The 16,662-nt window shown below is 57.8% G+C and overlaps 2 protein-coding genes across 2 annotated transcripts; one reads left to right on the top strand and one right to left on the bottom strand.

Moving 5' to 3' along the window:
• Nucleotides 1-1,797: 1,797 nt before the first annotated feature.
• LOC133769738 (uncharacterized) lies at nucleotides 1,798-6,719 on the top strand. The gene is made up of 7 exons (XM_062204900.1): nucleotides 1,798-2,020; nucleotides 2,452-2,551; nucleotides 2,778-2,980; nucleotides 3,616-3,707; nucleotides 4,064-4,463; nucleotides 5,049-5,310; nucleotides 6,566-6,719. Exons 1-7 carry the CDS (start codon nucleotides 1,798-1,800, stop codon nucleotides 6,717-6,719), a joined length of 1,434 nt encoding a protein of 477 aa, XP_062060884.1.
• A 487-nt stretch (nucleotides 6,720-7,206) lies between these two features.
• Nucleotides 7,207-14,076, bottom strand: NR2F2 (nuclear receptor subfamily 2 group F member 2). Its single transcript, XM_062204935.1, has 3 exons — nucleotides 13,600-14,076; nucleotides 11,473-12,000; nucleotides 7,207-8,669 (listed from the first exon to the last, which is right to left on the bottom strand). The coding sequence occupies exons 1-3, from the start codon at nucleotides 14,039-14,041 to the stop codon at nucleotides 8,395-8,397; spliced, it is 1,245 nt and encodes a 414-aa protein (XP_062060919.1). The 5' UTR covers nucleotides 14,042-14,076; the 3' UTR covers nucleotides 7,207-8,394.
• Between the last annotated feature and the right edge of the window lie 2,586 nt (nucleotides 14,077-16,662).

Below are 16,662 nucleotides of genomic sequence, written 5' to 3'. Positions count from 1 at the left end.
GGCCACTGGTGCACACGAGACGTGTGCATCGGGAAGTTGCCGCGCTGAACTGCACGGCCCGCGAGCTCTCGTGCCAGGGGATACGGCAGTCGCCCCGCGGCGGCGGCGTCCTCCGCTGGCCTCTGCGCGGCTTCCTCGAGGGAGAGCGCGAGAGAGGGGAGGGGGAGCCGGAGAGGCCGCGAGAGCGCTCCAAAGCGGCCGCGGCCAGAGTCCCACTCTGCCCCTCCCCGGCTGCGCCCACTCCCGCATTGTCCTCCGCGCAGCCCGCACTCGAGCGGCCGTGCGCATCTTATAAAAACCAGCCGGGGCACCCTGGTGGCCGGTGGCATCCGCAGAGCGGGGTTAGCGTCCCAGCCACGCCTGCGATGTGGTCCGGAGTCGACCACTGCAGCCGAGTTCAAGGCCGCCACGGGGCTGGCGGCTGCGCGCGTCGCGGGCCGTGGCCTGGCATGGCCACGCGGGCCGGCCGCAGGCGGAGATCTGTAAAAATCCACGTGAGCCGCCCCCTCCTCCCGCGGCGCGCGGCCCCTGACACTGCAGTGTTGAAGCCGGCCCGTAGGTCCCCTAGGTCTCCGAGTGCGACAGTACTCAGCGTAGCGGGTAGATGGCACAATTTTCTAACATTTAGAGAGAGGAACCCACGCTGGGAGCAATAAGTCCATTTAAAAGCCCTTTATTTAAGAGGAACAAAGATAACTGACAAGCCAAGTACAGAGACATCTCAATGAAATTTCCAAAGAAGAAAGAGAAATCAGAGGCCAAAGCGAATGCGAACTGGGCCTGGTGGAGTAGGCAGGCGCGTCCCTCCCCTTGCAGAAGAGAGAAAGATAAAAGACAGAGAGAAAGAGGTGGTGGGCGTTAGCCACCGCGGCCCAAGCCCGATCCTCAGAATCCTTCGCCACAAAAACTTTAAAATGGCCGGGTGGGCTCGGCGGAGGCAGGTGGGGCAGAAGCCCAATCTGTTTGGGGGAAGACTTTTTACGCCTGGCCCCCCACCCCCGTCTCCTCGACTTCTGTGTTGGCGTGGTGGAGGCCAGCTCCCCCGCCCCCAGGAGGACGAGCACGCAACGGCCCCTAGCTCTGGGTACACGCGAGCCCCTGGGAGGGCCTAGGGACCTGAGGCGGCTGTCCTGCAGGAAGGTGTCCAGGGCTGGGCCGCAGCCGGCGGGGATCCCAGGACACACCTGCGCGCCCACAGACTCAAGAATGAATGTCACCTCTGCCAAGCCAGCACGGGCGCAGGGTGCCCTCTGAAGTCTACAGGGAACCCAGGGAGGCCCGCGCTTCCTCGTGCGCCCTGGTGCTTCCAGACCTACTCCCGCAGGCCGGAGGAAAGCCACAGAGAAGGGGGCGAGAGGCCAAGAGATGGGCAAGGTGTCCCTCTGGTCCTCCCAGACCAGCGCTGGCCCCGGACAACCCTGCCTTCCTTGCCTGCCTAACGGAGGGAAGGGGCGCCGCGCTAGCGCCCGCGGGAGGGCAAATGATTGTATCTGGGTGGGTGCTCGCCGACATATTTGCTGAGTAACCCTCCCTCGCTGTGCTGAAGGCGAATCCCCGTTGATAAATCCATCATTACGGTTCGGATTCTGGGAGGCAGCCGCGCCACTAAATTCATCTTACATTTGTAGCGCTTTAATAGACATTTATTAAATGCTTTTAGAGAGAGGCATGGGGCGCGTGATTACATCCTAGTTATAGACAGAACATAAAGACCCACGTTAACACCCTTTTGCAGGAAGGAAGGAAGAGGTGGGGAGGGATGCTAAGGCAGGGAGATGAAGCGAGAGGAGGCGAGAGATGGGGCGGGCGGGGGGCGCAGGGCCTGGGCGTTATTACCAGGGGCTGCCTGAGGGCGGGGAGCCAGGGGAGAGCCACAGGAAGTCTCCCGCGCTCGAGCGGAGCAGTGCTCGCTCCTCGCGGCTCCCGAGGTCGCCCTCCCCTTGTCCCTCAAAGCCCCTCTCCTATTCTCTCAGTCGGTGCACAAGGGACGCCGCCGCTGCCTTCGCCGCCGACCCATTCTGTCCAGTCTCCTATTCCTTTACTTTAGTTCAGGCCTTTCCAACTGCGTCTCTCTTTTTTGGAGTAGCCAGGCTAGAATGAGAGGACAGGGAGACTCCAGCACTTCAGCCCCCCCCCCCCAAGAACCCCTTCAAAGCAGCCTCTCCAGCCCAACCCCCAACCACAGAGCACACAGCAGATGTCCGGCCCACCCGACCCAGGAGCCCTGCGGGCTCTGACGGCCCCTTGGCCCGAAAGGCTCTGCTGGACGGTCTTCCTCCGCCAGGCACAAGGAGGGCGTCCGGCCACTCTTGGGCTCCTCGCTCTCTAGTGCCTGGACACTTGCCCAGGACTTGCCCCTCGACCTCCTCCTCCGGAACCCGGCCGGCAGGGACACCTGACCCTGCAAAGGGCCTTGTGCCTTTTTGAGCGTCCTGTGGACCTCACCCAAAGGCCCAGCCAGTCTCCTGGCTCCGCTGGCGCCGTGTGCACAGCCAGAGCGGCCTGGCTTCCCCGGGGACGCAGCCGCGGACCCGGGCTGGGACAGCAGCCGGTAGGACTCCCTGGCTCTTGGTAAGGAACACTTCCGCTATCTCAAAGTTGCCATAAGAAAATAAATACAAGTGACATTGTACTGGGCCAAAGCTCATTAGTTCGTTGTCCAGGCCTAATAAAGGAACAGAAGCGCAAATTATAGAGTTCAGCTTCAACACACGCTCTGTCAGCCGAGATCAGCGCACGGCGAGTCTGATTCCAATTGCTCCCAACTTGCTGTGCAGTTCGCCCCCCACCCCTCCTCGCGAGCAGGAGGTTGGGTGGAAAAATATAGTTCCAAAGGGGGTAATGATCAAGCTTTTCCTCTCGGAAGCCTGCGCCACCTCATTTCCCATCAGTAATCCCAATAAAATTAACGTCGTGGCTGCAATTGAAAAGAGAAGGGCCCGCGACACTCCTGAAATAACACACTCTCCCCCAGCAAAAGGTAAAAAGCAAAACGACCCTTTGTTCGGCTAATTAACGCAGGCCCAACTCCGAAAGCAGATGTGTTTGCTTAGCTAATCACAAGCATGTTTCTTGCAAGGAACCTCATTTCAAGGGGGTGGCTGGGGGGGGGGGGTGATGGGAAAGGGGACATCACCCCCCACCCAGGTCTCTGCCTCACGTCTCTCACCCCACTCTACAGTCCAGTGTCTGAGTGTAGGCGGCCCATCACTCACACCTTTCTTCCCACCCCCCATACCCCAGAGGCCTGGAAGGCAGAGGCCTCTGAGCACCCCCAAGACTGGGAGGTGGGGGCAGAAGGGGGTGTAGAAAAAAAATAAAAGTTTTAATGACACAGATGCCATATTAAATGAGGCAGTTTTACAATTCAGTTTGAATAGGACGCTAACTTATTACAAGTGTGTTATCAGAAGGACGGTAAGATTTATAACTCCAAGAGTCAGCTTTGCGTCTTAATGACAATGGATGTTAAAGGGAGGAAATCTGTTCTCTATTAGAGGAAAGGAGAGTCCGCTCCCCGTCTTTTAGGTCAGGTACAGATGTGTCCAGGAGGGCTGACACCAAGCCCTTTGTGTCTCGGTATGAAGGATGCCCCCTTCTCTTCGAAATAATCAGGGGTCTCCTTGTTGGGCGAGCAACTCGCTCAGCTTTCCGAGAGACAAAAAAGAGAGGAGAGCAACCAGCTAGAATTGGAGACGGAGGTGGAGGTGAGACAGGGGGCAACTCTGGTTGACAACTCCGGTGCCCATCTCTCTGTGCACACAAAGATTGCTTTCCCCTAAACTAACACAGTAAGCAAACTTTAAAAAACTGGGGTCCTATTACAAACCAACGCCCAGCACTAACTGCTTTAAAATTACTGCATAATTAGATTTAGTTGAATTTCACCATTAATTAGGCAGCCGCACTGCAGGGAGCCTTTGAAATCTGAGAAAATGGGAAAAATCATCTGAAGCACGTTTTTTAAACCTAACTTCAATAAATCTTGACGAGGCCTGGAATTCAGAGAGCACCTCGCTCCCCTCCCCGGGTCTCCAGGCTGGGGCTGGAACTGGACACATAGGGTGAGTCCAGCCAACCCGGGTCGGCCGAGAGCCGGCCCGGTCCCCAGCGACTGTCTCTGCAGAGGCCCTCGGAAGACCCTCTCCGGGAGGCCAGGCCCGTCCCCCGGGCGCCCTCGCCCGCTCTCCTCCGCTGCACACGCGCTCCTGCTAGGGGCGCAGTCCACGAGGGCTCCGCACGGTCCCAGGGCCTGCGACCACCCGCCCGGAACCGGCTGGCGCTCGCCCCCAGCCCCCAGCCCCCAGCCCTTAGCCGTCGCTCCTCCTCGGCAACTCGCGCCAGCAAGTCCTGCCCACGTCCGGCGGGGTTCGCGGCCCGCCCCCCTCCGCAGCTTGGCTCCGGCCCGCGCAAAACCCAGGCGCAGCCCCTGCGTGGATGCGCTCTGCCACGGGCCGGGGTCTGTAAATACCGGCTTCTCCCCTCCCCCTACAGCTCGCCAACACTTAGGATCTTGGGCAGAGGCCGACTTGTAGTCCTCTCCCTGGGTTCTTGGGGGGGGGGGGGGCGGAGGGAGAGGAGACACGGATTCAACTCCGCGGAAGCCAAGCTGGGGAGGGGCTGGGGGCAGGGTCCGAGGTGCCAGCGTTCCCCCTACGACCCGGGCTACTTTAATTACGTAGTCACCCAGGGCCGCGCTCCCTGGCTAGCCAGAGGAGTGCAGGGTTTTCTGCCTGCGGACGCAGCGGCCTGCAGCGGCCCCCGCCCCCCGCCTGCACCCCCCACACCTTTTTTTTTTTTTTTTGTCCTTTTGGTCACCAATGTGTTTCCCATTACCCGGCCCTTGCCGTGCCTGGCAGCCGGCGCTCGCCGTGCAATGGGAGACGCCATGTTGGCTGCGCTCACAGCACCGAGTCCACCGCGAGCTCCGAGGCCGCTTCTCACGCTCAGCCCCGCGGCCGGCCCCCGCCCCCGCCGCCCGCCGCCCGCGCCGCCCGCGCCGCCCGGAGCCGCGGCTCCGCGCGCCCGGCGCCCCGCACTCCCCGCAGGCGCAAGCCGGCTCCCGCTGCACGGCGGCGGGCGCTTCCCGCACGGGCGCCCCGGCCCGCGGCCCCCAGCCCCCAGCCCCCGGCGCGGGCTGCGCTGCGAGGCGCGCGAGCGGGCGCCGGCCCGGGGCTCAGTCGAAGTGGCCCGGGCAGCGGCCGCCCCTCGCCCTGCTCCCACTATTGTTGCCTTCCGCGTCTCACCCGGCTCGCACACACCCCCGAGCGCCAAGGGGAGGAGGGGAGCGGGGCTGGGAAAAGAAATAAAGCGAGCTCAGATCAGATGGAGAGAGGAAAAAAAAAAAAAAAAAAAAAAAAAAAAAACCAGCAAGGAAAAAGAGACACTTACAGGGAAAGAGTCGCCATGTTTAGCAGCTTTTTTTTTTTTTTTAAAGATCTCGTCAATTTCACACAGAACGCACTCACTGGGTCCCAGCCCTCGCCTTTTGTCCAATTCAGTCGCAGCAAAGATCTTTTGTTCTAACTCAGCGTGAAAAGAAAAACTTTCTTTAAATGCAATAAACTTAAACCGAACTCAAGACTCTAAACAGATCCTCCTCCAGTCACTCTAAACATATACAAGGGGTTTTGTTTTAGCCGTTTGGAGAAGGATGAGTCCTAGTTTGCTCCTGCCTGCAGACCCCCAGGTCCTGGCTGAAACTTAGCGGCACACAGAGGAGCGAGCTCCAACGCCTGGAACACATGCTTCGAGCATAATAAAACAGGGACTGTCTTTTGCTTTGAACATCATAAATTATAATTTAATGCCAATAATAATTTACAACAAATGGCTGTTTACAATAAACGAACACAAAACAAACAAGGAAAAGGGCCTGTGTTTTACTCGGTGGAGCAACTTCACACTCATATGGATAGCACTCGCAAGAGGAGAAAATAAACAACCGCCGACAAAACCTCGACCCACAGGTCAGCGGCGCTGCGCCGCGAGCACTCAGGCTAAGGCAGCTCTGGCTAGGGAGCGGAGCTGAGGGTCCGCCGGAGCCCGGCCTGCTCGGGCGCACAACTCGGAGTTCTCGGTCCTCCGCGTCCTGACTCCCAGTGAGTACCAAAGTTCATAACACACTTTGTAAAATGATCCCCTTTTCTTCCACCTCCCCCTCCGAGAGCTAAACCACAACACGGTGAAGGGTTTGGAGGGGGCAGCCTGGAAAACCTATTTTGAAGAGCAAAATTGCAAGCTCCCAGCACTGAGAACGAAGTAGCAGGGGGAAGGGGGTGGGGTGGGGGCACCAATAAAGACTGAAACAGATAGTTACTACTTCCAAATCACCACAGCCTGCAAAGTTTCCTTCCTTCATTCCTCTCTCTCTCTCTCTCTCTCTCCCCCCTCTCCCCTTCCTTCCTCCTCTGCTTTTTCTTAATTAGGCTTCTTAAGGACAAAGGATCCCAAGACCAGCACAGATTGTATCTACACAATCTGAAATGTCCAAATGTCGAAGTGTTTTTTATGTACATAACTCCCATGGAAAAGATTCCCTTGACCTGTGCTCCTGCTCTCACAGAATGGAGGTAGAGGGGGAGGGGAGAGGCAGGCCCAAGTTATCACAGATCCATGAAAAACAGACCCTTCAGCGCTCCATCACTGAATGTGAGATCCTCTCAACAACCACACTGGACGAGAACCACAGAGTATTTTTAAAAATCGCACCTACTTAAGGAATAAACCTCATTGCAAACAACTGTCCTCTATTTATAAGGCTGTGATTAACTTGCTTGAACGATCTTCTGCATGACTGTCAGAAATGTACAAAAGGGTATTTTTTCTGATCATAAAATAGATACTGATCTCAAGATTTCTAATACTTTTCACAATACCTTCCCTAAGCAGGCACTTAAGTGTGACAAATATAAGGGCCCCCTTTTTTTTTTCTCCTGGAAAATCCATTTTTAATTAAAAGGAGGATTAGGTGAATTGGGGTGGTTTACTATATCAGTATGGCACTTCCTAAACCATAGATAAACCATTAACTTCAGCTTCTCCCCCCCCCCCAACACACCCAAATTAAACAGGCAAATACACTAGTCCACCTTTGAACAAACTGTCTGACGGGAGTAAACAAATGGAGACCCCCGGCCCAGCTCAGTGAGAGCTTTAAAGGGGCTCTTTGCGATGCAAAGCAGTGACTGGGGACAGCCAAACAGGTTTCAGATATCAAATAATATTTTAATTTCTGAATACTTTCAATTTTCCTTGGAATATAACACACAAAGACTCGACCAAACAGTTCAGTTATTATAACTTTTACAGTATACAGAAATGTTGCACTTAAAAAAAAAACCTTCAGTTTTTTTTAAAACACAAACTGTAAACTCTAAGATACTGAATCAATCACGTTACCTATAAGTGCCAACAGTGTTATTTTGTCATGCTGATTTCAATGGTATTTTTTTAAAAAGGGAAAATATCAACAATTATAATACAAAGGGTTTGCAAATATACAAACAGATATAGGATTTTCATAACAATTCAAGAACTAAGCAGGGACCCAATTCAAATTACAAAAGTTCACTTTTTATTCAAAACCTCAGCATGTGTCTTGGACACATTCCTTGGCTGCCAATAAATTCCACAGTTCATTCTCTTTCTTAAAATATTTTTAAAAAGCTAGGTTTGTCATCATGTCTTTGGGGGGAGGGGCTGGGGGCAGTTAAGTGTTGTTTGTGGTTCCTCCCGTTCTCTAATTAAGAGTGCTCAACTTCACCTAACATTTTTGGTCACCACTTGTAAGTGCGTTTCCATCATCTCTGAGTTGCCTTTCAAAAGTTTTATGTCTTCCTATGATATTTTCATGGACTCAGTTTTAATTCTTGCAGAACATATACTTTAATGATACACAGTTTTTAAGAAGCCAAGATTATATCAAAACTTATTATAGAACCACAGAATAAACTGGTTTGGAACCAGAAAAGTACAAAAAAAGAACAGCTAGAGGTACATAGACACAGGACAATTAATAATTTGGAAAAAAAAAGACTTACTTTCTCCATTCTGCTAATTTTCTCCCAATCTCCTTAAATGCACTTTTAGCAATATTTTTCAAAAATTTACCAAAAAAAGAAAAAGACTAATTTCCTTTTTATACAAAAATGATAAGTAGCAAGTTGTTCTGACCGACACAGGAGTTTTTTTTTTTAATGCATTCTGTAAAAGTTCATTTGACAGTCTTTTTTTTTTTTTGAAATTCACAGTCCATTAAATTCTTCCCCTCTCTTCTTTTAGCAAACTTGTAACATCCTTTTATATCCTTTCTTAACAGAAGGAAATTAAGCAAACAAACCAGTCTTTTGCCTTTTCTTTCTCTGTTTCACTCCCCCTTCTGATTTTATTTATTTATTGAATTGCCATGTAGGGCCAGTTAAAACTGCTGCCGGACAGTAACATATCCCGGATGAGGGTTTCGATGGGGGTTTTACCTACCAAACGGACGAAAAACAATTGCTCTATGACTGAGGAAGAGACGGTGCGGAGGGAAGGGAGCCGGAGCAAAAGCTTCCCGAACCGCGTTGGCTGGTTGGGGTACTGGCTCCTAACGTATTCTTCCAAAGCACACTGGGACTTTTCCTGCAAGCTTTCCACATGGGCTACATCAGAGAGACCACAGGCATCTGGAAGAAAGTTTAAAAAAAAAAAAAAAAGAAAAAGAAGAAGAAGAAGAGGAAGAATTCAGTCATCAGATTAAGAGGTTTGAAATGGGTCACATGAGGTGTGTGCACAGTGCTCTGTCAAACTGCCCCAACCGGAGCAGGCGCAAGTGCCTGTGCACTGAAACCTGGTGCTGCTGGAGCTGTTGCTGGAGCTGGTAGTTTGGGGCAGTGAGAATGGGCATGGGATGGTCCGGCCGTCTTTGCTCCCGGTGCTACAGGTTTTCCCTGCCCTAGTCCTCAGGCTGCGTCACTCAGAGGCCCAAGCAAAAGTGCACTGGGTCTTTCTGGGCCAACTCAGTAAACAGACAAAACAGATAAAGCCCAACCCGCTGTGCTCCTCCCCTCCTCCTCCTCTGTAAATAATAGTTTGGCTCATAATTATACATTGTGGTGGTGGTGGTGGCTGGGGGGCGGGGTGGGGGGCAACAACCTGGCCCAGCACCGAGCAATGGCGTCCACGACCCAGCCTCAGATTCTCCCCGAAGAGGGCGACTCATTTTTCTTCAGTCTTTGAAACTGATTTAAGTGGCCCTTTAAAACTGATCTTGTCAGTTTAGCCTATTGAAAAGCAGCCATGCAAACTGTGATCTCTCTGTTCATTTGAGCTGTTTCTTTTCCCCCCTTTTCTTCTCTCTCCCTTTTCTCCCACCCCCCCTTTATTTTTTTTTAAACCCAGGTCTCTCCAAGAAGCACACCCCCCTCCCTGTTATCTTCAGGAAAACACTTTTCTTTTTCTGATACGTGAAAATACAATAAGTGCCTTTGAAATGAGAGGCTTCTTGGTGAAGGCGGTTCAGGTTGTGACCTGACCTTTCGGGGGCTCCCCAGACAAGACTGGGGTTAACACATGCATATTGTGAACCATTAAGACAGATATTCCAAAACAGCCACCACCACCTCCACCACAGCACCAGAACACACATGCAACCTCCTCGTGTGTGCGTGTATGTGTGTGTGTGTGTGCATGCCTACAGTTGCTGTGCTGCTGCGTGGCCACAGATTGCAGAGCTGTCTGTGGTCAGGCATCAAAAGGTCTCCTTGCTTACGACTCCTTCCCTCCCTGCCCGTACTGTGAGTCTCCCTCTGAATCAGATAACAGGGACCTTTATCTCTTTGTGAGGCGATTTGCATTCTCCACACAGGCCTCCACATTTTGCAAATAGTAATAAATTAAGCTGGTACGACAGTATCAGGCATTTCCTCTGTTGGAAGACCGAGGGTAAGGCTGAGAGCTAACAATGAGACCGAGCTGTTCACAACCCACTGCCCCTGGTCTGAGAACGCGGGCTGGGTGTCAGGTTGTGGGGCAGGGGACTACCCTGACTGTTCATTTGCATCTGGCAGGCGTTCTAGATGTCACTGGCTTGCCAGAAAAAATCACCCAGGTCCCAGCCCCTGCGTAGGGCTCTCGCCTGCCCAGACACTGCCCTCTAATTGATTACCTATGGACTTCTGAAAGCATCGTCTGGGTGGCTGTGGGGCAAGACTCCAAGTGAAAAGCAACCACCTCCAAAAGGACACAGGTGGGAGGTGAACCTGCAGGGGTTGAGTTCCCCAGACTTCTTCCAAACAATGAGGAAGGCACTGTGGGCCTTTTTTGTTGGTCACAGAAACTACGCATCTCTCCTAGCTTCCTGATTACAAGCTGACACCAACTGAGGCAGGCGACCAGGCTCCAAGCCCTGCCAATGCCCAAATGTTTGTTACCTTTCATTGGGAACCCCTTTTCCCTCTCAGCCATGACAAAGGGATCAGCTGACAACTTGTCCAAGAATGTGGGGGGGGGGGTGTGTGTTTGGAAGGGGGTGGGGAGGCTCCATTCCCACCCACCTGGTCTACCCTGAACTCTGCCTGGAGGCAGCCAGAGGATCAGGCGTGGCCTGGAATGGAAAGCCAGACACCTTCAGAAAATCATTTGGCCTCAAGAGTTAATTAATATCAGATCTATTACTCACACAGGTTAAACTACATGCAAACTAATTAGATTTCATAATGCAGGCAATGATGGTTTTACATCTCCAGCAACACTCCATGCCCAGCCCGAGCTGGCATGTACTTAGAGCTGTTTGAAGACTGCCTCCAGTGTTTGCCTGGGCAGCAGAAGTAAGCAGCCAGGGTCTTCACCCCTTGCACTTGTTCTACAGGGTCATGGTGGCCCCTTGCCCCTTCCTGCCCCTCTGACAGCACTTCCTCCTCTCCAGGCAGTCTGCATTATTTTAGTAAGAATACGATTTTGGAAACTTCTGCCCTCGGGTTGGTTCTGTCTGGAGCTCCCACTCCTACTGAGATATCAGGCGAACTTTTCCCCTGCAGGGACGATGCCAGGGCTGCTGCTCCCAGGCCCAGGGGGCATCTCCTGCAGGCTCAACCAGGGTGACAGAGAAAGCTTGAAGGGATGCCCCCAGGGCCTGGCAGGTCCACGGGGGTGGGGGGGTGGGGGGAGCCTTAGGTTCAGAGAGGGAGAGGAGAGTGTGACCCAGCAGGGCCGGTGGACAAGGGGAACAGGCCAGAGACTGCCCTGTGGACCATTTGGGGAGGCTCTGCTGGACGTATCGTTCCTGCAGCCCAGTCACCTTCTCTCTCCCGGGCCCGGCCTAATGGTGCCTGGGCAGCTGCACACAGTGCCCATTTGAGGCTGCATTCAACAGTTTGACCTATCAGGGGGAGGCTGGGATTGCCCTGGGGACTGCTAATTCTCTGGGCCCCAGCGGTGGGCCGATGGGCCGCAAGGCCCCCTGAGCATGCCAGACGGGCTCCTTCGTACCTGAGGTGAACAGGACTATGGCCTTGAGGCAGCTGTACTCGGCCGAGTCGACGTGCAGTGCCTTGAGCTTTTCCACTTGCTCTTGGAAGATCCGTATGTGGTCCATAAAGGCGACCACCCGGTCGGCGGACATGGGCGAAGCGTGCAGGCCAGCGGCTGCCAGGAGCGGGGCGACGTGGAGGGGCATGGAGCACTGCGCCGCATTCAACACGAACAGCTCGCTCCAGGTGAGGCGAAGCAGGGCCACCTGGTCCGTGATCTGCAGGTCGGGGAAGAAGGGGATGTTCCGGGCCCACTCGACGGCGCTGAAGAGCATCCGCGCGGCCAGTTCGCAAATGTTCTCGATGCCCATGATGTTGTTGGGTTGCATGCACTGGCTGCCGAAGCGAGACGTCGGGTAGGGTTCGGCGCGCAGCAGCAGGGAAATATATCCGGACAGGTACGAGTGGCAGTTGAGGGGGTCCCCGTTGGTCAGCGCGAACTGCCCGTGGGTCGGCTGGGTGGGCGGCATCCTTCCCCTCTGCACGGCTGCGGGAAGAAAAGAGACACTCCGCAGTTAATGACCAGACTCGGTCCCCACAGGTCCCCCGGCACGGTCGGCCCCCGGCCCGACCCCCACCTGCCCCCAGGCCCGGAGCAGCGCAAGAACCAGACAGGCCTGCCTCCCGCAGAGCTGGGCGCCGCCGGGCACCAGCAGCTCTCGGTTCGCTTAGCCACCCAGGCCGGCTCCGGCCGCCAGAGCTGCACATTTGCCTCCTAGGCCCGCTCGGGGCTGCTTCGCCAAGGACCCAGAATTGGCCACCTTGCCTGGGGGGGGGGGGTGTCCCAGCGCTGTGGGCGGGAGGAGGCATTCTGGGGGGCATCTTTCTTCCTTACTGCTAAACAGCTGATATTTCTTATTGATTGGAGGAGAGGGAGCGGGAGGGGCGAGTCTGGGGGGTGGGGGGGAGGGCGAGACGCGTTTGCAGAAGACACAAGGGCTGGCAGGGGCCGGCCTGTGGCCACCTCGAAGCGGCGCTCCACAAGGCCCGCAGTTCCAGCCCTAGCCCGCCGGGGAGCCCCCGGTGAGAGGCGTGCGGAGGGCCCAGGTCTGGCGTCCGCCTAGCCAGTGAGCTCAGAGGAGGCGGTCGAAGGGAGAGGGCGGAGAGAGAGAGAGAGAGGCCGGCCGGCCGCGGCGAGAGGAAGCCGGGAAGAGGCAGGGAGCGGGCGGCGGGCGCCCACGCAGCCCGGGCAGGGCCGAGGGGGATCGAGAAGAGCCGGCTAGGCTCGGTTGCTAATCTGAACGCGGACCGGGGCAGTCGCTCTCGCAGAAACACAAAGGAAGCCCGGCGCCGGCTCGGCCCGGCCCGGAGCCCGCGCCCCGCGCCGAGCGCGCCATTGGCAGAGCCCTGCTCCGGCGCTCGGCGGGCTGCACATCACAAAGACCCAACTCGCGCGGAGCGAAAGCGGCCGCCCGAGGCCCCTCGCCCACCCTCTTCTATCGCTCGCTCCCCGTTTCAAAAGTGAAAGAAGAAAAAAAAAAAAAAGAAAGAAAAGAAAACAGAGGGTTTTTTTTTTTTTTAGCAGAATGTTAATCTACGGAGGGTCACATGAGCGCTGCCGGGGCGGCAGCGTTAATACGGCGAAGTGCATAAAATTGCCATTTGTAATTTGAACCTCCTGTGCAAAAGTACAATCTCAGGTTGTTGGTTTTTTTTTTTTTTTTTGAGAGGGTGGGGGCTGGGGAGGAGGGACATATGTTGAACATGCAGGAAAAACAAGGGGAGAGAGAGAGCTGGAGAGGGAGAGGCAGAGAAGTAAAGCAGGCTTGAAAACAACCACCACAACAGCACAAACACCACCCGTCCCTCGCGGAGAGGCCAACTCGAGTGAACTCGCGATCAGAGCGAAGGGAGCGAGAACAGCCCGGGGAGGAGAGAGAGAGAGAGAGAGAGAGAGAGAGAGAGAGAGAGAGAGAGAGTGTAGAGGAGTTCGGCTGGCCCAAGCATGCGGCTGTGGGGTCCGCGTTCCGGCGCGGACCTCGCGGCTCCAGGGCGCCGGCTCCGCGTCCTCACCCGAGCGCAGGGCCCAGCCAAACGCACCCAGGGCCCGGGATCCCGGGGAGGGGGAGAAAGGAGAGGCCGATACCTTCCCGTCTCATGCCCACTTTGAGGCACTTTTTGAGGCGGCAGTACTGGCACTGGTTGCGGTGGTGCTGGTCGATGGGACAGTTCCGGTTGGCGCGGCACGTGTAGCTCAGGTTCCTCCGCACGCTGCGCTTGAAGAAGCTCTTGCAGCCCTCGCACGTGAACTGGCCGTAGTGCTTGCCGCTCGACTTGTCCCCGCACACCACGCACTCGATGTGCTGCTGCTGCTGCTGCTTGTCGCCGCCCGGGCCGCCGGGGCCGCCCTGGCCGCCGGCCGCCGTCTGGGCCGGCGTGCTGGCCGGGCCCCCCTGGCCGGGAGTCTGCGGCGTGTGCGGGGCGCCGGGCGGCGGGCCGGGCACGGGCGGCGCCTGCGAGGCCTGGCTGCCCTGGGAGCCGGGCACCTCGTCCTGGGGGTCGCGCCACGTGCTGACTACCATTGCCATATCTATGGGGGCTGCGTCCGGACTTCCTGCTCCCCTGGCTGCGGGCGGCGGCGGCGGGGCGGCGGCGGCGGCGGCGGCTCCCGGGTCTCGGGCTCCTGCGCGCCGCCTTTTGTGTGTGCGAGGGTGCGAGAGGGCGCGGGAGGGCGCCCCGGGTGGCTCAGGGCTAGTTGGTGGAGGTTGGTGAGTTTTTCCTTTTTTGTTTTTGCTTTTGCAAAGTTGTGTCGATGGCTTGTCTGGCCCGGTGTGTTTGTTTTGTTTGTTTCCCTCGGCTCAGCTTTGTTGGTTTCGGGGGGCTTTCCGCCGGGAGGGGAGGGGAAGGGGACAGGGGAGAGCGAGCGGGAGCAGAGCGTGGAGAGAGGGAGGGGAGGGAGAGCTGCGAGTCGATTGTCTGGCTTCAAGACAGAAGTAGGAGGCAAAAAAAAAAAAAAAAAAATCTCTCCAAAGATCTCGCTCGCTCTCACTCTCTCCCTCCCTCTCTCGTTCACTCTCTCGCTCTCAGAGCTGGTGTGCAGCCCAGGAGGAGTTGGAGGAGGAGGAGAAGGAAGAGGAGGAGGAGGAGGAGGACGAGGACGAGGAGGAGGAGGAGGAGGAGGAGGTGGAGGAGGAGGAGAGGCGACTGTCCGGGGGCCAAGTCCAGGGCAGCCCACAGTCAGCCATTCAGGAAAGCCATCGAAATCAGGAGGACTGGGAGAGCAGAGGCGCCGGGCGCGGGCGCGCCCAGGGAGCCCGGCAGGCCGGGGCGGAGGCCGGCGGCCCGCGGAGTGGCCGGAGCGCTGCCCGGGTCCGGGGGAATCAGCATGAAAGTGGTCCGCGTCGAGCGCTGCGCGGCGTCGTCCTGGCGCTGGGCCGCCGCCGCCGCCGCCGCCTGCCCCGGGCGCCCGGCGCGCGCCTCGCTCGCTGCGGCCGCCGCCGCCCGCTGTCGCCGGGTGGAGGCCGCCGCCGCCGCCGCCGCTCCCCGCGGGCCGCCGCCGCCGGAGCCGCCGCCGGGTCGGGCCCGGAGCCGCCGGAGCCGCCGCCGCCGCGTCTAGCGCCGCCGCCGCCGCTGAAGTCGCTGCTGCTGCCGCCGCTGCTGCTGCCGCCGCCGGAGCCGCTGCTGCTGCCGCTGCCGCCGCCGCCGCACGCACATAGGGAAAGAGTCAAGGCGCCGGCGGCGGGGGAGAAATGATAGAGGAGAGAAAGGAGGGCAGATCACCACCTAGAAGCGCATCCTCGGTGCGCGCAGGGGAGAGAGAGACGGAGAGGGAGAGAGGGGCAGAAGAGGCAGCGCGGCGCCCGGAGCAGGCGAGGAGGAGGAGGAGGAGGCGAACACACACGCGCGCACGCACACACACACCGCGGAGAGAAAAGAACAGAGCATCAAAGTGATCAAATATGCTAAAAAGGGGGGCGCGGGAGGGAATGCGATTTATAGGCGCCGGGGCTGGCAGAAGTGGCTTCTCCGCGATCGGCTCACCGAGCTCTCTATATAGTGAACTTTGACACGACTGCTGCAACTTAGCGCACGTTGCCATGGCGACGGCGCGCCTTATAAGGCAGCCGCCGGGGTTGGCCTGGCCAGGCGCGCGCGCGCCGCCCCCTCGCCGTCATTGGCCGGAGCGCGCGGCGGCCCCGCCATGGCGGCCCGCGGGCGCAGCCCGGTCCTAGCGCGAGCGGCGTGGCGGGGCCGCGACGCGGGGCGCGCTGGGGGCGGGGACGCGGGGGCCGCGCCGTGGCGGGGCCGCCGAGGCTGGGCGAGTGGGGGGGGGCGGGACGCGGAGATGGGCGCACGGCCGCTCGCCCGCCCGCCGGCCCCGGGGAGCGCGGCCCCCAGCTCTCCGCGCGGTCGGCACCCGAGGTTTCCGCCCCGGCGGGGAGCCGAGCGCGGCGCGCACACACACAACGCCTCTTAAAGGCTCCGCGAGCGAGCGAGCGAGCGGCTCGCGAGGGAATCGGGGACTTCGCCTCGCGCAACTTGGCGATGCCGCGCGGCGCGCCGCCCGGGGACTCGCGGCGCATCCCGGTGGCCTGTGGCGCCCGGGCCGGAGAAAAGTTCTCCGCGGAGGGGCAGCGGGCGGGGGCGGGACGCTGAGGCGACCGGAGCCCGCGGGCGTTCCCCACACGGAAGGTTTGGCCAAATCCGGGCGGTGGCACAGCCTTCGCTGGGTCGGCTCTGTTCTCTGGCTCGGTTAGGTGGCTCTTTTCCCACCCCCACCCCCGCCCCAACTCTCTCTCTCTCTCTCTTTTTTTTAAAGGGGGTGGGGGTGGGGAAGCCCTGGTGTGCCCGTCTGCTCTCGGCAGGGCTAACGTTTCTTGGGTAGGTGGCCTGACATCTCACTGCTCCAAGTAAGCATCTCGGATGCTGAGAAGCAGAAGTGGGCTTCCTCGCCTGGTCACGGCGCAAGTGCAGTCGGTTTCCGCCAACTTTATCCTCTCTCGCTGGTCTTTGCAAACTCCGAAGCCAGCGCCCTGGCGCCCGGTCGTGGGGCCAGGGGAGAGGCCGCTCGGCCGGCTGACGGACAGGCGGGGGTGGCCGCAGCCTCGCCGCGCACACGCATCGGATGCACATTTGTCAATGTACGCAGACAAAGAATTCGGCGACTGTGTTCCTCCGTCGCAGAACAGTTGAGGCCGGACCTCATTGT

This window comes from Lepus europaeus, chromosome 11, assembly GCF_033115175.1.
Source record: "Lepus europaeus isolate LE1 chromosome 11, mLepTim1.pri, whole genome shotgun sequence".
Classification (NCBI taxonomy): domain Eukaryota; kingdom Metazoa; phylum Chordata; class Mammalia; order Lagomorpha; family Leporidae; genus Lepus; species Lepus europaeus.
The sequence above is the reverse complement of the archived record's forward strand: the minus strand, read 5'-3'. Positions and strand labels throughout refer to the sequence as shown.

Bases quoted from the DNA above. Each gene is read 5' to 3' on its own strand.
- LOC133769738 (XM_062204900.1), top strand. From the start codon at position 1,798: ATGGGGCGGGCGGGGGGCGCAGGGCCTGGGCGTTATTACCAGGGGCTG. The intron at 2,021-2,451 runs GTCCAGTCTCCT...CCTCACCCAAAG, and splicing joins CTTCGCCGCCGACCCATTCT to GCCCAGCCAGTCTCCTGGCT. The intron at 2,981-3,615 runs GTAAAAAGCAAA...CGAAATAATCAG, and splicing joins ACACTCTCCCCCAGCAAAAG to GGGTCTCCTTGTTGGGCGAG.
- NR2F2 (XM_062204935.1), bottom strand. From the start codon at position 14,041: ATGGCAATGGTAGTCAGCACGTGGCGCGACCCCCAGGACGAGGTGCCC. The intron at 12,001-13,599 runs GTATCGGCCTCT...TTCTTCCCGCAG, and splicing joins AGTGGGCATGAGACGGGAAG to CCGTGCAGAGGGGAAGGATG. The intron at 8,670-11,472 runs GTACGAAGGAGC...ACTTTCTTCCAG, and splicing joins CATAGTCCTGTTCACCTCAG to ATGCCTGTGGTCTCTCTGAT.